General features: G+C 37.3%; 4 protein-coding genes and 2 long non-coding RNA genes across 8 annotated transcripts in view; 3 read left to right on the top strand and 3 right to left on the bottom strand.

The window, feature by feature from the left end:
- Positions 1-61: 61 nt before the first annotated feature.
- Positions 62-1,054, bottom strand: LOC149046971 (uncharacterized). Its single transcript, XM_089204205.1, has one exon. It carries the CDS (start codon positions 1,052-1,054, stop codon positions 62-64), a length of 993 nt encoding a protein of 330 aa, XP_089060331.1.
- A 702-nt stretch (positions 1,055-1,756) lies between these two features.
- On the top strand, positions 1,757-2,665 carry LOC149046970 (uncharacterized). Its single transcript, XM_089204204.1, has one exon. It carries the CDS (start codon positions 1,757-1,759, stop codon positions 2,663-2,665), a length of 909 nt encoding a protein of 302 aa, XP_089060330.1.
- A 4,366-nt stretch (positions 2,666-7,031) lies between these two features.
- On the bottom strand, positions 7,032-13,582 carry LOC149046969 (uncharacterized). The gene is made up of 5 exons (XR_016185593.1): positions 13,374-13,582; positions 11,284-11,401; positions 10,102-10,367; positions 8,704-9,258; positions 7,032-8,114 (listed from the first exon to the last, which is right to left on the bottom strand). It is a non-coding gene; the product is annotated as an uncharacterized LOC149046969 (long non-coding RNA).
- The window catches only part of LOC113671319 (uncharacterized), a 19,291-nt gene continuing 9,669 nt past the window's right edge, over positions 10,781-20,402 (top strand). The window contains exons 1-3 of one of the 2 annotated variants that reach the window (XM_089202937.1): positions 10,781-10,846; positions 12,438-12,495; positions 12,917-13,020. In XM_089202937.1, coding sequence (XP_089059063.1) covers positions 12,933-13,020 — 88 coding nt within the window. In that variant the 5' untranslated portion in view covers positions 10,781-10,846; positions 12,438-12,495; positions 12,917-12,932. Of the gene's footprint in view, positions 10,847-12,317; positions 12,496-12,916; positions 13,021-20,402 lie in introns of those variants that run through there. The other variant, XM_089202936.1, reaches the window with a different exon arrangement.
- Positions 13,550-20,402, top strand: part of LOC149046967 (uncharacterized) — a 7,252-nt gene continuing 399 nt past the window's right edge. The window contains exons 1-6 of one of the 2 annotated variants that reach the window (XM_089202943.1): positions 13,550-13,731; positions 18,540-18,600; positions 18,808-19,062; positions 19,477-19,632; positions 19,802-19,957; positions 20,257-20,373. In XM_089202943.1, the coding sequence (XP_089059069.1) occupies positions 13,657-13,731; positions 18,540-18,600; positions 18,808-19,062; positions 19,477-19,632; positions 19,802-19,957; positions 20,257-20,373 (820 nt within the window). In that variant the 5' untranslated portion in view covers positions 13,550-13,656. Of the gene's footprint in view, positions 13,732-16,672; positions 18,076-18,539; positions 18,601-18,807; positions 19,063-19,476; positions 19,633-19,801; positions 19,958-20,256; positions 20,374-20,402 lie in introns of those variants that run through there. The other variant, XM_089202942.1, reaches the window with a different exon arrangement.
- LOC149046968 (uncharacterized) lies at positions 14,483-16,819 on the bottom strand. Its single transcript, XR_016185594.1, has 2 exons — positions 15,557-16,819; positions 14,483-15,311 (listed from the first exon to the last, which is right to left on the bottom strand). It is a non-coding gene; the product is annotated as an uncharacterized LOC149046968 (long non-coding RNA).

The raw sequence follows: 20,402 nt of genomic DNA, 5'->3' as shown, positions 1-20,402 counted from the left end.
GACCGGACTTCATCAGTCAATGATATGAATGTTAAAAAGATGAATTTAAAAAAAGGTTTTTTTAACGCCTCTTGGGGGTTAGAATTGTGTCATAGATAGCTGCTAATTCGTAACCATTGTCTCTGTTTAACGCCGGTTTCGTAAGTTTAATTTGAATAGCTTCTTTTATCCTGCGTTTGAAGGTGTTCACTTCGGTTGATAGTACTTTTATCTTATTTGGATCCACCGAGTGGCCCTCTAGGCGACAATGCTCGGGAACAGCTGATGAACTTCTTGATTGGTGTTCTTTCACTCTGATTTCCAGAGCGCGGGCCGTTTCGCCAACGTACTCCTTGTTACACTTCTCACAATGGATCTGGTACACAGTACCGCATTTCTTGAGATTGACAGTTGTGTCCTTGACACGTACCAATTGTGATCTTAAAGAATTGACGGGTTTATGAATAAGTGTAACATCGTGTGACTTGAACGCTCTTTGTAGGCGTTCCGAGATACCTTTGATGTATGGCGTTGATGCATAGATTTTCTTCTCGTTTTGAGGCTCTTCGGTATCTTCTGTTGTAGATTTTGGATGTGGTATTGTTAGCATCCATTCTGGATAGTTATTCATTTTTAGAGCTTGCTTGATATGCTGTGTTTCTCTAGTTCTGTCCTCGTTTTCCGTAACCAAGGTCTGAGCTCTCAACATCAGGGTGTTAACCACAGCTCTTTTGTGTTTTAGATGATGGTTTGACTGGAAGTTTAGGTACTGGTCCGTGTGCGTAGGTTTGCGGTACACGGAGATCTTGGTAGGACCATCTTGGTTAATACTCACACAGGTATCAAGGAAAGGAATCCTGCCATCCTTTTCTTGTTCCGAAGTGAACTGGATGTGTTGGTCAATGGAGTTTAGATGTTCTGAGAAGGAATCGACGGCGTTTTCGTGAATCTTGGCCATCGTGTCATCAACATATCGATACCACATAGTTGGAGGGGTGGGGGCAGTGTCCAGAGCTCTGCTCTCGAACTGTTCCATGTAGAGATTGGCCACTACAGGGGAAATTGGAGACTCCATTGCGGCTCCTTTCTTTTGTTTATAGAATTCACCCTGGAATGTGAAGTATGTGCTCGAGAGGCACATCTCCAGTAGAACAGATAATTGGGCGATATCTAACGGGCATCTGTCCGGTAAGCTCTGGTCACTTCCCAGTTTGGCTCTGACAACTGGAATGGCTTCATTGATCGGAATGCTGGTAAACAGTGAGGAAACATCGTATGTTAATTTTTCATACGTATTGGCCAATACGTATGAAAAATTAACATCTGACCCAACCAGAGCCATCAAAAACAAACTCATTCAAACCTTGAAGGAGTGGCGCAAAGAAGAGAGAATCCCTAATTATCTTTACAATCAACTGTACCCCACAGCAGAGAATGTCCCAAAGTTCTACGGGCTACCCAAGATTCACAAGAAAGACGTACCGCTACGGCCAATAGTTTCGAGCATTGGTAGCGTGATGTACGACACTGCCAAGTTCCTTGCTAAGATTATGAAACCTCTTGTTGGCCTCAACAGTCATCACATCGTTAACAGTGAAGACTTTGTCAACAAGGTTGCAGAACTTGAAGTACCCCCTGGACAGAAACTCGTTTCATACGATTACCGGACAGATGCCCGTTAGATATCGCCCAATTATCTGTTCTACTAGAGATGTGCCTCTCGAGCACATACTTCACATTCCAGGGTGAATTCTATAAACAAAAGAAAGGAGCCGCAATGGGGTCTCCAATTTCCCCTGTAGTGGCCAATCTCTACATGGAACAGTTCGAGAGCAGAGCTCTGGACACTGCCCCCACCACTCCAACTATGTGGTATCGATATGTTGATGACACGATGGCCAAGATTCGCGAAAACGCCGTCGATTCCTTCTCAGAACATCTAAACTCCATTGACCAACACATCCAGTTCACTTCAGAACAAGAAAAGGATGGCAGGATTCCTTTCCTTGATACCTGTGTGAGTATTAACCAAGATGGTTCTACCAAGATCTCCGTGTACCGCAAACCTACGCACACGGACCAGTACCTAAACTTCCAGTCAAACCATCATCTACAACACAAAAGAGCTGTGGTTAACACCCTGATGTTGAGAGCTCAGACCTTGGTTACGGAAAACGAGGACAGAACTAGAGAAACACAGCATATCAAGCAAGCTCTAAAAATGAATAACTATCCAGAATGGATGCTAACAATACCACATCCAAAATCTACAACAGAAGATACCGAAGAGCCTCAAAACGAGAAGAAAATCTATGCATCAACGCCATACATCAAAGGTATCTCGGAACGCCTACAAAGAGCGTTCAAGTCACACGATGTTACACTTATTCATAAACCCGTCAATTCTTTAAGATCACAATTGGTACGTGTCAAGGACACAACTGTCAATCTCAAGAAATGCGGTACTGTGTACCAGATCCATTGTGAGAAGTGTAACAAGGAGTACGTTGGCGAAACGGCCCGCACTCTGGAAATCAGAGTGAAAGAGCACCAATCAAGAAGTTCATCAGCTGTTCACGAGCATTGTCGCCTAGAGGGCCACTCGGTGGACCCAAATAAGATAAAAGTACTATCAACCGAAGTGAACACCTTCAAACGCAGGATAAAAGAAGCTATTCAAATTTAACTTACGAAACCGGCGTTAAACAGAGACAATGGTTACGAATTAGCAGCTATCTATGACACAATTCTAACCCCCAAGAGGCGTTAAAAAAAAAACTTTTTTAAAATTCATCTTCTTAACATTCATATCATTGACTGATGAAGTCCGGTCGAAATACGGACGAAATATTTCATAAGTTTTAACTTGTAGCTCCGAGTTTGGAAAAAAAATTTAACTTTTATTATGCTTCCGGAGCAGGAAATTAACGTTTTTGATTGTAAATATAATGGGTTTATTAGAAGTGGAGAGGGGATGATCAAGTAACCGATGTAGTTTCTGAGGCTTGCTTTACAGAGCCTTTACTCAAGAGAAAACAAACCTGGAATAATTTCTTTCTTGAGTAGAAAAAGAAAAAAAGAGGCAATAGTTGAATGACGACAGCTCAATTGTTTACGCCACACAAATTGCAATCAAGTAACTTGAATTTTTAGGTGAAATTAAGTTTCAAGATGGAAAAATGGAGAGATTCGGAAATATTTCCGTGAAAACAAAGTTCACAAACCAGTTGCCTTTTGCGTTTGCAAGATAAAACTCCTTTTCGGTAAACGATGCACAATTATCAAGGTAGAAAAATGAAATAAAAGAGATAGAACTTCAGTCCAGATCCCCGAGATATCACCAAAAATTCTCCCCTCCAGCCTCGATGCATTTCCTTTTAAACTAAGAAGCTGATAAAAAGTTGTGTTTGTTAAGGCAACGTCCTCAAGCTGATACGTTATTGCAGTCTTATAAACCTTTTGCTAGATAACGGATAACGTATTGAGGGTGTCGAGAAGAAAAAAAAAAGGCTAATGAAACGAAGGTCACCATATGAGAATTATTGAAAAAGCTGCTCTCAGAGTTTTAGGAAACTGCATGTGGCGAGGTAACGATCAGGTTAAAGGCAACCCTTTACACTGTTGTAAGGTATGTAGATGTTAGGTGTTCCTATCATGTCGCAGCATATTTATCACGAGCTTATCATGCTAGTCATGTGCTTCCACTGTTTGAATAGTTTCAAAGTCCAAGGTCGGTCAGAGTTTGGCCCTTTTAGTATGTTCCTAATTAGAGGTGTTTTAGCTATCTTTTATCTATTTGTATTTAAAAACAACAAAAAGAATACATTGTAAAAAAAAAAAAAGTGTTTCCGTAGAACATCATGCACGTTTTAATTTCTCCGAGATCTAGCGAGCAGTCATGATGCAAAGAGGAAAAAAATTTTTGGGTGTCTGGCGTAACAGGCTCTGAATATTACTCTAAAAAAAACGTACTACCATAAGCCTTGATACAGTAGTTGTGAAAACAATCATAAATCTTAGTTTAATCGTTTTGGCTAAGTATAAAAAGAACGAAATGAACTTAAACATTTGCAAATGATATATTTTGACCAAAGTGGGCTGTGTCCCACACTAGGAGATTTTACGTCCCCGAATCAGTTCAGAAGACAGTTCGTCGATTTTCTTCGCAAAAATTCTACTCCTCGCTGGTAAATTTCGATACATGCGTGAAGTAGGAGACTTTGAGAAACATGATTTTCCCAAATTAGAGTGGTTTGCATACTTGACCCTTTCGCACCTTTAGAAGCAGGGTCTAAGATTGATACTTAAACCGCGAGTATTGAGTCCTTACGAAGATTTGCCAGTTTGGAATAAGTAAAGATTATCTCTAAAGGGCAAAATTTTTTTTCTTCTTTCACAGGCTCAAACAAACAAATGTTTTTACAACTACACAATGTTTTTATGTACTTTAAGGAAGTTGGACGGCTTCAATTTTCGACGCGCCATACGTGAGCGGGGTCAACTGTCTTCTCGAAATACTTAATTAACGCTCATTGCTTTTAGAGCGGCACCGGGCTTTATTCACTGTATGCCAACTTTCCCTTTCTATCATTTTGTAGCAGAGACCAAAAATCATTACCTATACTTTAGTTCTTAATCACGACATCAAGCAGAATCAAAAAAATTCTCTACACTCGCTACCATTTGGAAAACTGACCGAGATGACCCTCGTGACAGGAATTAAGGGAATTTAAAACTTAAAAACGGAACTCAATCTTCCCGTTTGCCATTGCTGTTAGTGCTGTGCTTAAATTACTAAACTTCGCAATTTGCGCGATTATATCGGTAACTTATGGGTACACAATACATACATGTGTGACCTACCTACTATACTTGGTCGTGCGGGCTAAGTAAGTTTTTTCGAACTCCAATGCAACTTATTACTGAAACGAAACTAAAAAAAATGTTGAGATAAAAATCGGGTTCGAAATTGACATTTAAATGTATATTATATTAGGCAATGATAGTCGAGACTAGAGTGTTTTCATTTGGAGAATCGACGGGGGGTGTTCTTCGATACGAGACGCATATCAAGATAAAAATGCCATCAATTTGGCAAAAATGAAGGCAAACTCCCAATTGCAGTAGGGTGTAATTCTTTGCTTAAAGACAATAGTTGATTTATCAATCACCGCACTGAACAAATTGGTTCTCATGGATGGTAAGATGATCTTTATCGTGGTTAGAATTTATAAAGTTGACTAACGAGCGGCCTTTTGCACAAGCATAATTACACTCAATATGCACAGGATATGCAATCTGCGTTTATCGTGAATAGTGACCAGGAAAAGATGTCATATCAGGATAAAATACAAAGAACCTTAATAAAATTAAATGTCACGGTATAGGAATTATAACGTGCGTTCTATGTCTGTTATTAGCTTGTTTTTTCATGTCCTTCAAATGTCTGAGTTAGTTACATATGTATATGCATATTTGATTTGAATTTAAAAATAAAGGTCATTTAGTTAAAAAAATTAATTTCCCAAGCAAGGGCGCCACAATTACATTCTTTTGAACCAAAAAAAACTGGAGCCGACTTCCTCAAAGCTTATTTCGTATATTAAAGAAATTTAATACTGTAGAGTGAGGAATTAGGAAAATATCAATTTATTACTAAGTGGAATAACAATTATCTGACTGGTTTAGAAGTGACTTGTTTTTACAAAATCATGAAATTAATGACTTTTCACACAGTCCTTCCAATTCATGAACCAGTGAAATAATTTTTTTTCCTGTGTGCTTTAAATGTTTCTTCATCTTTATCTTAAAACGTCTCTTTTTCAAATAATTTCAATCGAAATTTTTTCCCAGTTTCACTGAATCGAATTCAAGAACTTTGCACATTAACGATCTCCGATGATGGCAATTTTTGAGAATTGTTTCACTCATCAATAATTTTGAGCTCGAGATAAAGTAACTACATATCAAATAGTTAGTTCACCATTCGATTCCTATGCCGTAAAATTGATCTCTATTGATGAGAACTGGATAATTTTACCCACCATTGCAAAACATTATTTCATGCAGTGACGTAGTGACGTCTGTCGTTTTTCGGAGAAAATTACGAAATTGAAGATGATGTCGCACATTTTCTAAATATCCATTCCCCTTCCTCACCTTCCACCCCCCACCCCAACCCCAAACTGTGTGTCAGAGCGGGAGTGGTGCAAGTAAGCTTGGAACGTTTACAAACATTTGCTATTCCACTAATTGGATAAACAGCCCAAGCCCATACTCAAGGAATATAACTTCTACATGAATATGATTAAAATGACTCTTTTCGCAGGTTCGCGGTTTATTTGGGGGGTAAGGAATAGAAGCAGATGAGAACGGATCAACTTTCGTAACAATGCACTAACTTTGAAAACGAAATATGGTGCATTCAAATATTGTAGAGGCTTGGCTCTTTTAACAAAAAGATATCTTCAAGGTGACATCATCGTTATTGGATGCCTTTTTCCCAAAAATAAGTGAGCCACTCTACTTAAGCAAATTGATGTACTTTCTTTCAACTGTGCGTGTTGTTCTTACACTAGCAATTCATTTAAACTGGCTTGTGTCTGTAACATGAGCAGAAACCTTCACACCAGGTTGGGAAAGAAGGGGAGGTTAGGGAAAGGGCAAGAGACTCTGATAGTTATTTCTTAAATGAAGAAGCTACGATTATCTTAGTGCGTTCTTTTTTAAATTCCAGAGTAGAATGTGCTATGTAAGCTAATAGGTAATTATGACTATTATAATAATAATTGTTATTAGTAGTAGTAGTAGAGGATTTCTGAAAGAAAAGCTTTAAAAACTTATCATTGGCACCTTGATCTCCTAATTGGTTGCTCGTATGATGTTTTCCAAAGTTCAGTTTGATGTTATTTTGTCACTTTTTTGTGTTTATTAGTTTTTATTATTTTAATGCCTGCAATAAGTCCATGCAGGTGTCTTTTTGAAAGAATGGTGCATGTATTAAATGGATATTCAGTAACACTGTGCTATGTTTTCAAGCACTACAATGATTCTATCCCCTTTCTGCTCTTTAATGAATTACAGAAATTCAATTAGACAAGTTGTCCTAGCGTAGGACAATGAAGGATGGTGGCACTCTGATAGCCTTGATAACAAAGGCCGAACACTCTGCTAACACCTATTTATCATTAATTTAGTTACAGTTTCGATTTCGCATCGAATGGAGACGATCGTACAGCGCTGATCTTTACTGTGACCAGATTACGATAAGTAGCAGTCAGCTCATTTCTTTAGGAAGCTTATGGGATGCAACATGCACCAATTCTCTTAATCTTGTGTGTAAGTCGACTGCCATCGGAAATACTAACTTCTACTGCACGGACTACAGCACCACCGAGGATTGGAGAGTGGGTGAATATAATTTCACGCATACTTTCAACAACAACGAAAAGGAATGGCATGTGAGGTATTTCCATGAGGGATTCCTATACTTTCGACTCAAACTGAATATATCCCACGGAGGCCGATTGATTTTCTTCATATTTAACAAATATCTGATCTATTTGTGTAGCAATTTTGCATAGCATGTGCATGGTAATGGATACTGATATTCAGAGGTACAATGACAGCCAATTATTTACGCATCTTAGAATTCAACGACACCTTCATATAAACCCTGAAGAGAAAGTCGGACCCAATTAAAGACGATGAAGACTGCGAGCCACTCGCCAAACTTTCATTACAAATGTAAACTTATTTTGTAATCAAAGATTTCTCAGCGTTGCCGTCACGAATGCGTAAGGTTCTGAATAGTGACGACATGTCCAATAAATCCATTTTCATCGCAATCAGGCAAATTAGGAAAACGGAAATCTGTAAATGGGAAATGTAGACAATTTTCCGCCTTCCTTCGTATCGTTGAAGTAAACTGTAACCACAAACATTTATCTTAGAAATAGGGAATGTACAGATGATACCTCTCGGTCTGTATTGAAAAGAATTTCGCTCAAATCCCAATCACAGAAATAACATACTTGGCGTTCTTTATTTTTGACGTAAGAGTGTTCTTGAGCCTGTTTTCTTCTCTCCTTCAAAAAATGTAAGAATTTCCGCACCTTTATCCTCATAACATTCATCTAGAGGAAAGAAACGGAACAACAAAACTCTAAAGTAAAGAGCTGACAAAAATGTAACGACCTTAAAGTAACACATTACATACAACAACAGGAAACTATTTGTAAAAGAAAAAAAGAGAGAAAAAGCAATAACAAAAATACGTTTAACAAAAACTTTATATAATACAGCATAAATCAACGTGTATAGCATAAACATTCCACCAGCTAGCCAGCCGGCCACTCAGTATTTTGGTCAGTCACTCACTGAGTCAGCCTGTCAAACAGTCAGTAAGAGAATTAGTCTACAATCAGTCACCCAGTCAGTGAATTAGTATTTGGTGGACAAATCATGCTATCTATGTGTCTGTCTGCACATTACAGGATAATTTGGTCTTATCAAATGAATTGATAAAGTAAACTGGCCCCTGTAAAGGATTTCTTAACCCTTTAGCTCCCAGAAGTGACTAACAAGTAACTCCTCCCTATAATATCCATACATTATCCAGCAAGCAGGTAATGACAATACTAACACTTATCAGGTAGAAGTTTATATCTGGATCCAACACCCAATTCTTCCAACTAATTTACTTAAGCAAGTCGCTTCACTCACCTTGCTTCGTCTTCTCGGATAAGACGTTAAGCCGGAGGTCCCGTCTCCTGCAGGGTTTGGGGTAGGAGACGTTAATTTCCCACGCACGAGATTACTGTGTGATGGATGTCCTCCCCTGGGTTGGGTTGGGTGGATTTTAGTGTTGTAATGCGCACTCGATCATATTATCGCATGTTAGACTGCGCAATATAAGAAATAAACATTATTATTATTATTAAGTAGATGTGTAGTGGTTAAAAGGGAAAATTGACAATCATATCTTAGGAATTAAAGGGTTAAGCTGTTATTTAGTTAGGGTGAATTTCAGCACATCACTCTGCTGGCCAGTCGGCCAATCAGTAAGGTAGTCTGTCAGCCAATCAGTAAGTTAGTCAGCCAGACAGTCAGTGATTTAATCACTCAATGATCAAAACATCTTGTCAATCCACCAGTTTAAATTAAATCTTGGGCTTTGTTATGCACAAAATAATTTGTTTCACAACACATTCTTCTTTCTTTCAATTAGTTTATCATGTGCCTTATAACCTCTAGGACAAATGTTGAACCATGAAGATACTGCAAAACAAACAATAAGTAACACTGGGTCAAAATTGGGCAGCTCAGCATTCTACTGTTACACTCACTCAATCACTTTTTCATTTCAATGACATATGAGGCTTCAAATCCATTGGAGGCAGTAGCCAAAAAAATGTTAAGAGAAGGACTTTTGCCAAATCAAAGATGGTTTGGGACACTGGCCCTATGTAAGCATTTCAAAAATGTACTATTTCCAATTGTATAACCAGTCTAATCCAACATTTGCAATAAGAAAATTGTGTCATTTACTTTTCAGTAAAGCCCATATTCTTCTTTTAAGTCTTTGCAATGCCTTACTGGTGAACAAAAGTTGCACACTCACTAAATTCAAGGTTTAAAGCTTGAAATTTGATCTTAATGCACACAAGTTTAACTTTTAAATTACAAATTGCTAAGCAGAGGTGGGACAGTTCATTACAATGTAACAACATCACACATTCCATTCATTAGTTTCAATGTATAAATAATGCAAAAGAAATTATTTTGAAAATGAGTCAAGCCACATTAAAAGCTTTCTTATTAAACAATTTATTTTGTCCTGGTGTTAAAATTCAGCCTTTTGTGTACACCCTAGCATTACAGCTTTGTATTTTTTGTACAAATGTGAATTCATATATTGGTACTTCTTCTGGTTCTGTTCTCTCTTTTCAGTTATAGCTGCAATAAAAAACTAACGACTTGAAACTTTCTCAGTTGCTCAGTCCTGTCAATCATGACACAAACAACAGAATAGACAAAGTTGAAAATCATTTTGCTTCCTTCTAAATCTAAAAGCATCAATGCAATTGCATGCCAACTTAAAGAGGAAAAGCTGAGGATTACCTGTCAAACCATAGCAAACCAGTTAGTTGGTAAGTTACCCAGGCACAAAGTAATCAGTCACGGGACCCCTGTCAGTCCAACCGCCTGTTTAAATGTCTCAGATAACATTACACAGGGCTAAAAATTAACACCAGTGCTTGGTGGCTACTCATGCCAGTTTCCTTGAATTCTTAATGGTCCATCCCAAAATGAAGTGGCTCTTGATTTCCTCTAGTTTACAATGAAAAACTTGAATAAACGCCCCATAGCTTCTAATGGAGTGTTAACTAAAAGGAAAGAAAAAGCTTGTGAAATCACTGTTAAAATGGCTCAAAATTTCAACTTCAGAACTAAAAAATTCACTAAAATAGATGATCTTAGAGTCCAGGCATAGAAACAAAGAGAAAGGTAGTCCAATTAAACTACATATTGAGCTTTATTTTTAACTTTATACTTCACATAATTTACATTGCAACTTTTCAAAATTCTGTAGCATAGTTGCACATCAGGCATTCAAACCTTAACTTTTAGTGGCCCTGGTCAGTTTTAACTTGCCACTGGTGACTGTGCAACTGCCAGTTTTTAGCCCTGCATTACAGTCATTACCTCTAATAAACATTTAACCAGACGGTGTACCAGTCAAAAACTTTGTTTGTCCCTACAGGTTGGTCAGTCATTTCCTCAACTGACAGTTAAGTTGGTTTGTTTCTCAATTTAAGACATTGTTGGCTGGCCTGTCCATGAGGGGATGCAAGCAGCCTCAACTGTAAGTACTTTTTAGAAATGCTAGGATATTATCCTAGCATTCCTAACATTCCGAACTGCGTGAGAGTGTCAAAATCCGTGTGTGTGTCACAGAATTGTCACTAAACCTAAAGTATGCCAGATGAGGGCAAATAAATATAAGAAGATAAATGAATTAATGCCTGATATCAAAATGTCATCAGCTAATGTTTTTGTTTCACACGCAATCAATAGTGCCTTTATTCCTCGGCCGGTTCCTTTGTGTCACATTGTAGATTATAAAGAGAAATATATCCACAAGATAAAAGCCACGGATAAAAACATTTTATCAAAGTTTATAGAATGTCGTAATACAGGTTAGAGCAGGGAAAAAGATTACAGATGAGTAGCACTTATCTTGACATATTATCGCACCATCAACAACCGCAAGAGATTATCTCAGCATGAGGAGATACTTACAGTTGAGGCCACTTGCGTCCCCTCATAGTTGGTCAATTAGCCAAGTAGCTGATGAGTCAGTCAGTTGGTGATAGTTGTCAGCAACTCAGTCACACAGAGTATTTGTCAGTTTAATGACCTGTAAAATCAATACCACCATTCAGTCTAACAGGTAATCAAATTGTTAACATCTTTTAGCTACAAACACTCTACCCAACAGCCATCAATTCTGAGAGAAATACATTATTCCAGTAAAACTGTTAGGGTCAGTATGTCACTCAGATGAGCACTGATTATGTTTTTCATGTTGGAGTCCTTGGAAATCTTAATTAATACTCTCTTTATATTTCTTTCCCTCAAATTTCTTTTCCTTCATCCACTGTCATTGCTTTTATTTCAAACCCAAGAGGGAAAGGTAAAAAGAAAATTTCATTAATAACAAACATGCTCAATTATGCATCAGGACATTCCATAATTTTTTTGTAAGTTATGTCAAAAGCTTCTGCAGGGGTGATGTTCAAAGTTTCTTAGAGGGTGGTGCTTATCTAAAAATCCTCATATTCATAAATATATGTAACACAATGAACTGCGTAAAGTACTGGTGCATTAATATTGAACAACAAGTTGTATATTCCTGATCAAACCTCAATGTTCAGTACCTCCACTATTCACTTCCAAATCTCTTTGTCGATTTTTGGAATGATATGCTTATTCAAAACAATTTTAATATTTCCACTTTAACTTGAGGAATACAGTAAACTTTCAAGGGTCCTTTAGGAAAATCTTTCAACAGTATAAAACAATAAAAGTATACAACACTGTAAAGCTAAAATAATGTAGAAGCCAACTAATTACTTATTTTAAAGATTTGGTTAAATGGTAAGCAAGCAGAACCTCTCAGTAAAAGCAAAATTGACAAAGTTTAATAACTTAAATAACTTGCCTTAATATTCACATGCATTAGCAAATAAACTGCACAGTACCAATCAGGAGTTGATGGACTGCAAAAGGGTAGGGCTTTTACTATCACTGTTGGGTGCCAAGGAAATCTCTCAGTACTTTGAACTCAGAGCCACCAAACTTGTAAAAGCAATGATCAAGTTCTATTCCTATATGTTTTTATGATATACATGTATCTTCAATGAATAGTATTAATTTATGCAAATGTCCTGCAGGTTTTCCAGATATTCTCGCAGATGAGCTCCTCCCAGATTTGTTTGTTTATTTTGTCAGGTTAGTAACCTGAACCAAAAAACATACTTTGTGTGGTTATCCAGGTAGTCTCTCTGACCAAATTGTTTTTTCTGCTAAGAAAATGAATTACTTCTTTCTCTAAAAAAAATTCCATGGTGACAATGGGTAACACCTAAGTTGTCAAGTTGTCTTTCCTTCAATATCAAGAGTTACACCGCAATAAAATTTGCTGCATACACTGAATCTATCTGGACTACGTACCTTGCTGCTGTACAGAATTATTTTGTGTAACAGTCTGTAACACATTTTAATATTCCTTTACCATTTGGAGAAGGATCTACAGTATTTGAACCTATTCAAAGTCCACTCTGATAAAAGATGACTTTGTGGCTTGTGAAGATAATCTCCAGGGTCAAGCAAGAGGATGATTTTTCTGTTGGTTTTCGATTTTTTTTTGAAGATTGAATTCACCAATAATGCCAGAAGAAGAAGAAGAAGAAGAAGAAGAAGAAGAAGAAGAAGAAGAAGAAGAAGACTGGTGTCTAAAGTTTCCAGTTACAAAGGGTAAGCTTTAGTTCATACGTTTCACTATATTCGTATGATTATAGTTTCAAATCTTCCTATGCTTATTACCAGAAAATTAGATTTCATACTAGACTGGGCAATACATGCGCCAAACTTTAAACCCCGCAGGCAGATTATTAAAGACTCCACTCGCAAAGGTTCAAACACAAGCCGTTTGGACAACAAAATGATGTCCTCTACTCAACATAGAAAAAACTTCCCTTTTGAAAGCAAATACACATAAATAACGAGTTTCAATATCATACAACCACCTAATTGTATGATACTGAATAAAATAAAGCGTGATGATAACTTGAATCACGTTGTAAGAGTGATTTTAAACTGTAATTTACCTGCAACCTGACGATGCTGAGTTACGAGCCATTTGTATCTAATATGAATGCCATTCTGGCTACTTGTGAGTGAGCAAAACAGCTCAGCCGATGTTTACCACGAATCAAAGTAGGACTTGGTAAAAGTGTAAATAAATAAACATCCAAATCTGCCGCGCACACGTGAAAGAGGTCAGCATTAGATTCCATCAACCAAAACCACCTTGGTCGAGAGGGACTGAGATGGAATGATGGACAACTCATGACTTGTTATACTAAGTGAAAATTACGAAGCTACGACAACATGCCGACTTATCCCGATGACCTAAGTGTATCATTTGTTTGGGAAATTGCGTCAAAACTTTTTACTCAAGAAATGGTAAGTATTAATTTATTGTTCGATTGTAGTATTATAAAACATTTTACGCAATTTTATGCAGATATTTCACGTATTTAAAAGGTGCCCAGATGTTACGTAGTTTTGGTGGATGTCATTAGGGAACATCCACCAAAACTTTGACCAAAACCATCAACAATATATTTTTTTAATTTTATCTATAGCCACTATTAGATGTTCAGGGAGACAAAAGATTTATACCACTAATTAGCAGTTAGTGCTCTGGCTAATTATTTTTTATGGTGCACAATTGCTGACCGACCAAACGTTCATAATGATTATCATAACTCTTAACACATAGAATAAAGTGGTTTTGGTGGATGTTTCTCTCCATCCACCAAAACCACCATAGCAATTTCTGCTACTTCCTTACAGAAGACTGATGTGACCTGCTATTTGGAGTACATAACCACAATCTATTTCTTTGTATGTAGAGATATTTTGCAAAGTTCTTGAGTCAGCACCTTTTATTATTGAAACCATAATCATAACATGGTGCACAATATAGAATCAGAGTCTCCTCTACTAACTATGATAGAATACAAAAGGTTCTGGTGTGGTAATCATGTAATCTTGAAACAGGAGAGTTTTTAACTGACTTAAACTGATTTAAACAGACATTTGCAACAAAATTCCAGGTCCAGAAATTTCTTCCACTTTTTCCGCTAAAATCATAACCTTTAAGTACAACAAATCAGCACATTAGTAATTGTTATCAGGGGTCTGAAAATCCTATAAATCTTTCACATTTATTTCAAGTAACCTTTAATTTCACATGGATGAATAAGTATATGCTCAAGATGCAGAATGTCTTACATTTTACAAACTATTTCCCTTTTTATGGATAGACAGTGAAAGGCCTTTGCCACATTGGTGAATCAAACCATTGTATACCATGCATTTTGTGATAATTGTTTGTTTTTGCTCACAATATCCAGAAAAATGGAGGGGATAAATTTAAATAGCAAATTCTATTAATGGTTAAAATTGAATAACATTGGAAGATCAAATTAACTTTGTACTGTTTAAAATTCAGTTTTGGTTTCTTGCTTATTCCAGCCTCTTAATATTCAAAAGCATTCCTTGTCATTTTTGTGTTCTTCTGTGTACATAACTTGAAAAATAAACACAGAGAAAGGAAACTACAAAGGATTAAACTTGAAGCTAAAGCAAAGTTTAAGTTGAGCCATAGCTGATCCAAATACTGAGCACTTTGTATTGTAACCCATTTAGCTGTAAAGTTTATCTATATGTCTGCCAGCTTGCCACAAGTCTTACCCCTCTCCTTCAAAAGTCTCTATAAATAAATTTTTCTTTGTGGTCCCTAATTGATGATAAGTATATTACAGCTCCTCAATTTTCCTCTCTCAAGACAAGGTTACTCTAAATTTAACAAAGTAATGGACTTGATAAAACTCAAACTATAACTCAGCTGGCTGCTACTTGCAACCTTAATTTCTAGATATCAGTATACAATAATCAATATGTTATAAATAAGAACCCTAATGCTTAATTTTGCAGTGATCACCTTCCTCCTTTTCATTTGCAGACCAGACTGGAACCTATCAGGGTTGGCCAGGGGGGGTAGTGGAATACCAATATACCCGAAAAAAAATCGACAAAATACCCCAAAATACCCCAAATTCCTCCAAATATACCCAAAAATAATCGAAGCTTTGAATACTTTATACCTGAAATTCAAAGAAAGTGATATACTGAATACCCATATTTAAGCTGCAATATACCGTATACCCGATTTAAAACACCCCTGAATACCGAATACCCAAAAACCCTGGCCAACCCTGACCTATATAGGTGTGTTTGCTTGTTTTGAGTGGGGATGGAAGAAAAGGAGTCATGCCGCATATCTGATTTATTAAATCGCATTAGTTCTGTTTATACATGAGTAGAACTACCTTGTTCTCTGAAAAAAATAAAATTTCTCGCATTTTTATCTGTGCTTCGCAGTCAAACTTCCTTGTGTCTTGGACAAGAAATCTTATTTTCTTGAAAACAAAATCTTTGTTTCCAGCCTTCTGTAATAGGTAAATATAACAGTGTAAGATGAGTAACAGTGTATTTCTCAAGTTATTTTTTGGAATGTGACAAAACGGAAGTGTCATGGCGTGATAAAGAGCAAACATATGATTGCTTGATAGAAAGCAAAAAATGCAGAATTGCATATATTTTCTCCTTTGTCAGCAGCATATGTTAGTGAAAAGTTCTTATAATTGTTAACTTCTAAACCATCTTCAATTTAGCCAAGATTGAACTGTTATCACGTTTGTCATAAAAGTATTCTGAGATCAATGTCATATGACCCATTCATGTATTTGACCTTTCGAATTAGCAAGCCATAGTTGACAGAAACACAAAGGTTGAGGATAAAAAGAAATTATTATATACAGTACTTCTTCTGCATCTTTTCGTTTCCTTTTCTCTCCAGCTGTTCTATCTATGCCGTGCTGGCAATTGAACACTTTCCTTCCCAAAATAAGGAAAGGCACACCAGTAAAAAACGAATTTTTGCTCCTTAATTATCTCGTGCATCTTCCCCCAGTATTTTGTGACTTCTTTCCGAGGAAGGAGGTGTAAGCATTAAATTAACCCGAATGATTCCACAATTGTGATATCATCCAAGCCATGCCAGAGGACTTGAACTAGATAAACTAGTGAGAATGCACAATAGCGATAGCAAAGCTTTGTAATGCTAAAGAGCTATATCAATATATATAAATATATGTTCCCGAAACCTTTGACAGCTTTAAAGAAAGAAAACTTCGTCGTCAATCCTGTTTCAAATTCCGCAATAAGTTCATGCGCCTCATCAACAGAATTTACGTATCCTAAATTATCTGCATGTCTACCATCAATGGTTCGCGACTTAAAATTCTCGCTATGCTGTTTCTGTTTGTTCCTCAAGAATCATGGGATATACAGCTTCGGATGTTCGGCTACATCACTTGCGGATTTCCGAGAATCTTCGGTTATGTTTTGCAAGTCATTAAATATTCCATCTCAGTCCCTCTCGACCGAGGTGGTTTTCGTGGATGGAATCTAATGCTGACCCGTGAAAGATGGCAATAGAAACTACGATCGCAAAGATCCGTGGGTAAACACTACCCACTAAAAACCTTTTCGGTGGTTGGGTGAGAAGCTACCGAGAATCTGAGAAAAAAATTATTTTGAATGAGTTATTCCTTTGTTACTTTGAATGGTATGCAATTTTTCCCAATTAAATTATATTGGCGAATTGGATGGTAGGAGAGCGGAGGAAAGGGAAAAACGAGAGAATGGTCGAAAGAAGGAATAGTGTCGCGAAAAATATGGGAATAGAGGAAAGAAATAACTACGGAACGAGACAACTAAAAGCAGGAAGCGGGAAAAACGTGCTGTGGTATACTAGAGGGCACACGGAAGATGAGATGCAGAAACACAAGGAAACGGATAGAAAGGGAGCACAGAAGAAAAGATGAACAAAAGAACAGTGCAATCGAGGAACACAGGAACAGAAGAACAGAAGAATAGAGGAACAGAGGAACATAGAAAATTAGGAACATTGGAACAAAGGAACAAAAGAGCAGAGGAAAAAGGAAAAAAAAGAGAAAGAGAAGAACAGAGGAACGGAAAAACAGAGGAAAGGGGGAAAGGCGAAGCGTGAGGGTACAAGTCAGATTTGTAACAAAGCTTCAAAACTCGTCTTACTAAAAAATTTTGATAAAAACATGGCGAAATAGAGTACATCACAGTCTCTAAATTCGCACACTACATAAAGGTTAACATGTACAATCTTGGCCACGGGAAGCAGCGAGAGATTATTAGACCCGATGAATCATTTGTCAGATCCATGAACTGTATCCAAGGAAAGCCCTTTTAAATCGCGAAAAACGTCCAGCAAACCGTAAATTTTTTAATGCGATTCAACATTCTGAAAGGGTTTTAATTTCTAACTCTGGCTTTGACGCTTCAACCAATAATCTAGTGCCCAGGCTTAACGCTTAAACTCCGGCGTGATGTCAAGAAGTGACGGCACAAACATGTTACCAAGCAACTGGTAATAAACAAATCGAAACTTTGTTTCGCATCTAAAGCTTCGTTTTTGCTGAAGCAAAGAGAAAGAGAATGGATTTTACATGTTCATCGAATGAGTCGAAAGAAAATAAGAGTTGCAAAATGAACAAAACCACTTTAGGCGACAAGGAGTCCGTGAAGAAATCCTGTGCCGCGAAAATATTTGATGAAGGAATCAATATTACTAATCGTTCCGCTGAGAATTATCACGAGCCTCTGGAGGCCTCACATGGAGCGCGGATCATGGCTAATGAGGTGGGCGTTCCCCGTTAGTTGAGCTTTTTCTTCCCTAAAATCACAATTTTGCACAACAGTTTTATGTAATGGGAGAAGCACGAAAAACTTGGTTTTTCTCGAACGCGCGAATGGACTTCATTAAATACACTTGCCGTAGAAATAAGTCAAAATTAGTTCAAATTGAATTGAAAATCGGTTTTCTCCAAAATTAGCTCAGTTTTGAGTCCGTCAAACATTTGAGAATAATTGAACGCAAATGGAATTTTTTTGCATCAGAGGTTTTCAGGCAAACGAGTTTGAAAAAATATCTTCATGAAGAGACTGAAAAGCGCGAGGAGCTAAAATTCTTGGATTATGACGCCACTCATTAACATTCCAACGTCTTTCGGCCGGAAGTTAAAAATGTCCTGCATCCCAAATCTTCTTGTTTACTTTTAATTTCGGTAATTCCAAAATAATTGTTTTGACATATTTTCTTCCAGTCGGCGAGAGAAAAGGAACAGCTGGAGCAGAAGATCACCTGCCTTGAAACAGAGATTAACGGTTGGTTTATGTAATGACGCATGCGCGAAGTGCGCGCGGGAAATCCTCTCTCTTCCTCCCTCCCCCCCCCCATCCCGCCTCGATTCTCCTTCTGTCATTAATAATATCGTTTTTGTTATTTTTTCCCGATTTGTGTTATCATTCATAAATTGAATTTGATCCACCTATTGTTTCAAGTATTCCTAAAATTTATTTATATTTTGACAGCTAAAGAGAAGGAGAATGCCCTTCTTAAGGAAACTCTTATTGAGAGAGACAAAGAAATTGTTGATCTCAAAGAAAAACTGTCCCAGCTACAACAAAACGGGCCAAGAAATCAGTTGGATTTTGCCAAGCAAATGGCAATAATGGATGAAAAGCTACAGGAGACAAGAAAGAACATCGAAGAACTCGAGAATGGCTTAAATTTCAGTTTACTGAAGAAGGAAACAAAATTCAAGAGCGAGCCACAAACATTTAACGGTGAGTAGGGAAAGCGGGATGGGACGGGATGTATCAACCGAGTGATGACCACGCGTTTTATACGACTGCCCCTTCTTTAGGACCCGCTTTAACACTTCCGGGATACATGAGAGAACATACATGGCGAGAGAAATAAGGTCTGAAACACCTTTCACAGGCCAAGGAAGACAAAAAAATGTTTAAAATCGTTGTTCAAGCCGATAGCATGAGCATCATTTACGAGCGTGACTTAAAAGTACGTTCTCATTTCCCAAAAAGACGCAGCTTGTAAATATCATTTTCCATCCGTAAGACGAGAAAAAGGGACTTTTGTCTTTAGTCTTTACATAAGCTTTTAAAAACGTTTGAAAAAGTGTTCTTTTAGCATTTTGATTTTATTGGTTCTGTTTCTGTTTCTTGTTTGTTTTTAACAAGGCAATGGTTACTTTGATCCTCAACCATCATGGTTTGACACTCTATCAAACAACGCTGAATGTCGAGAAGTTGAAAACTTCCCAGTTACTGGAAAAGATCTTGAAGTTACGAAGAATGTCAAATTACATTCAAAGCCCTCCAATGAGCCAGCTAAAGGTATATGAAGAAGGAAACTTATAAAATACTATTGCACACATTTACCAATCCACATCTGTGCGAGAGCAGAGTAGTCTGATGAGTGAAAAAACAATTCGAAATGCTTACAATTGATAACGTGTCCTCCCATGCACTTTGATTTTCATTTATCTTTTCTTTTTATACCTAGGCAAAGGTTACTTTGACCTTCAACCATCATGGTTTGACACTCTATCAAACAACGCTGGATGTCTCAAAATTGAAAACCTTCCAGTACTGGCAAAAGATCTTGAAGCTATGAGGAATGTTAAATCAAATTCAAAACCCTCCACTGCAGCAGCGAAAGGTATGAAGAAGGAAACTTGCGAAATACGATTCCTTAACAGTCTACATCTATGCGGAAGTTGAGTAGTCTGATGATGAATGACAAAAAAGTTGGACACTAAAAAATTGTCAATGTACCCTCCAGCTTAAGTTCCTCGCAAAGTACTCACCTCATTTCAGTTCAATGAGGAACTCACTGATTTCACAATTAAATTAACTATGAAATCTTAATAGGAAAACGTCATTAATTATGCATTGGCATTGAATGAAGAGGACACGTCAAAGTTTGTAAAAAACAAAAATCTTTCTTGAATTGTACAGGGAGTCCATATTCTTACCAACGCCCACTACCTCCTATTTTGGCGAGCACTGTTCCCAGTGGAACTCAAGTAGGTTTCACTTACCAGCAAATCAATCAACACTCCATGCCTCAAACTGGTAAGTTGCTAAAAATCAAATCGCCATAA

This window comes from Pocillopora damicornis, chromosome 4 (genome assembly GCF_964200805.1).
Source record: "Pocillopora damicornis chromosome 4, jaPocDami1.2, whole genome shotgun sequence".
NCBI classification, from domain to species: domain Eukaryota; kingdom Metazoa; phylum Cnidaria; class Anthozoa; order Scleractinia; family Pocilloporidae; genus Pocillopora; species Pocillopora damicornis.
The sequence above is the reverse complement of the archived record's forward strand: the minus strand, read 5'-3'. Positions and strand labels throughout refer to the sequence as shown.

Excerpts from the sequence above, each read along its gene's own strand:
- LOC149046971 (XM_089204205.1), bottom strand. The coding sequence starts at position 1,054 with ATGGAGTCTCCAATTTCCCCTGTAGTGGCCAATCTCTACATGGAACAG.
- LOC149046970 (XM_089204204.1), top strand. The coding sequence starts at position 1,757 with ATGGGGTCTCCAATTTCCCCTGTAGTGGCCAATCTCTACATGGAACAG.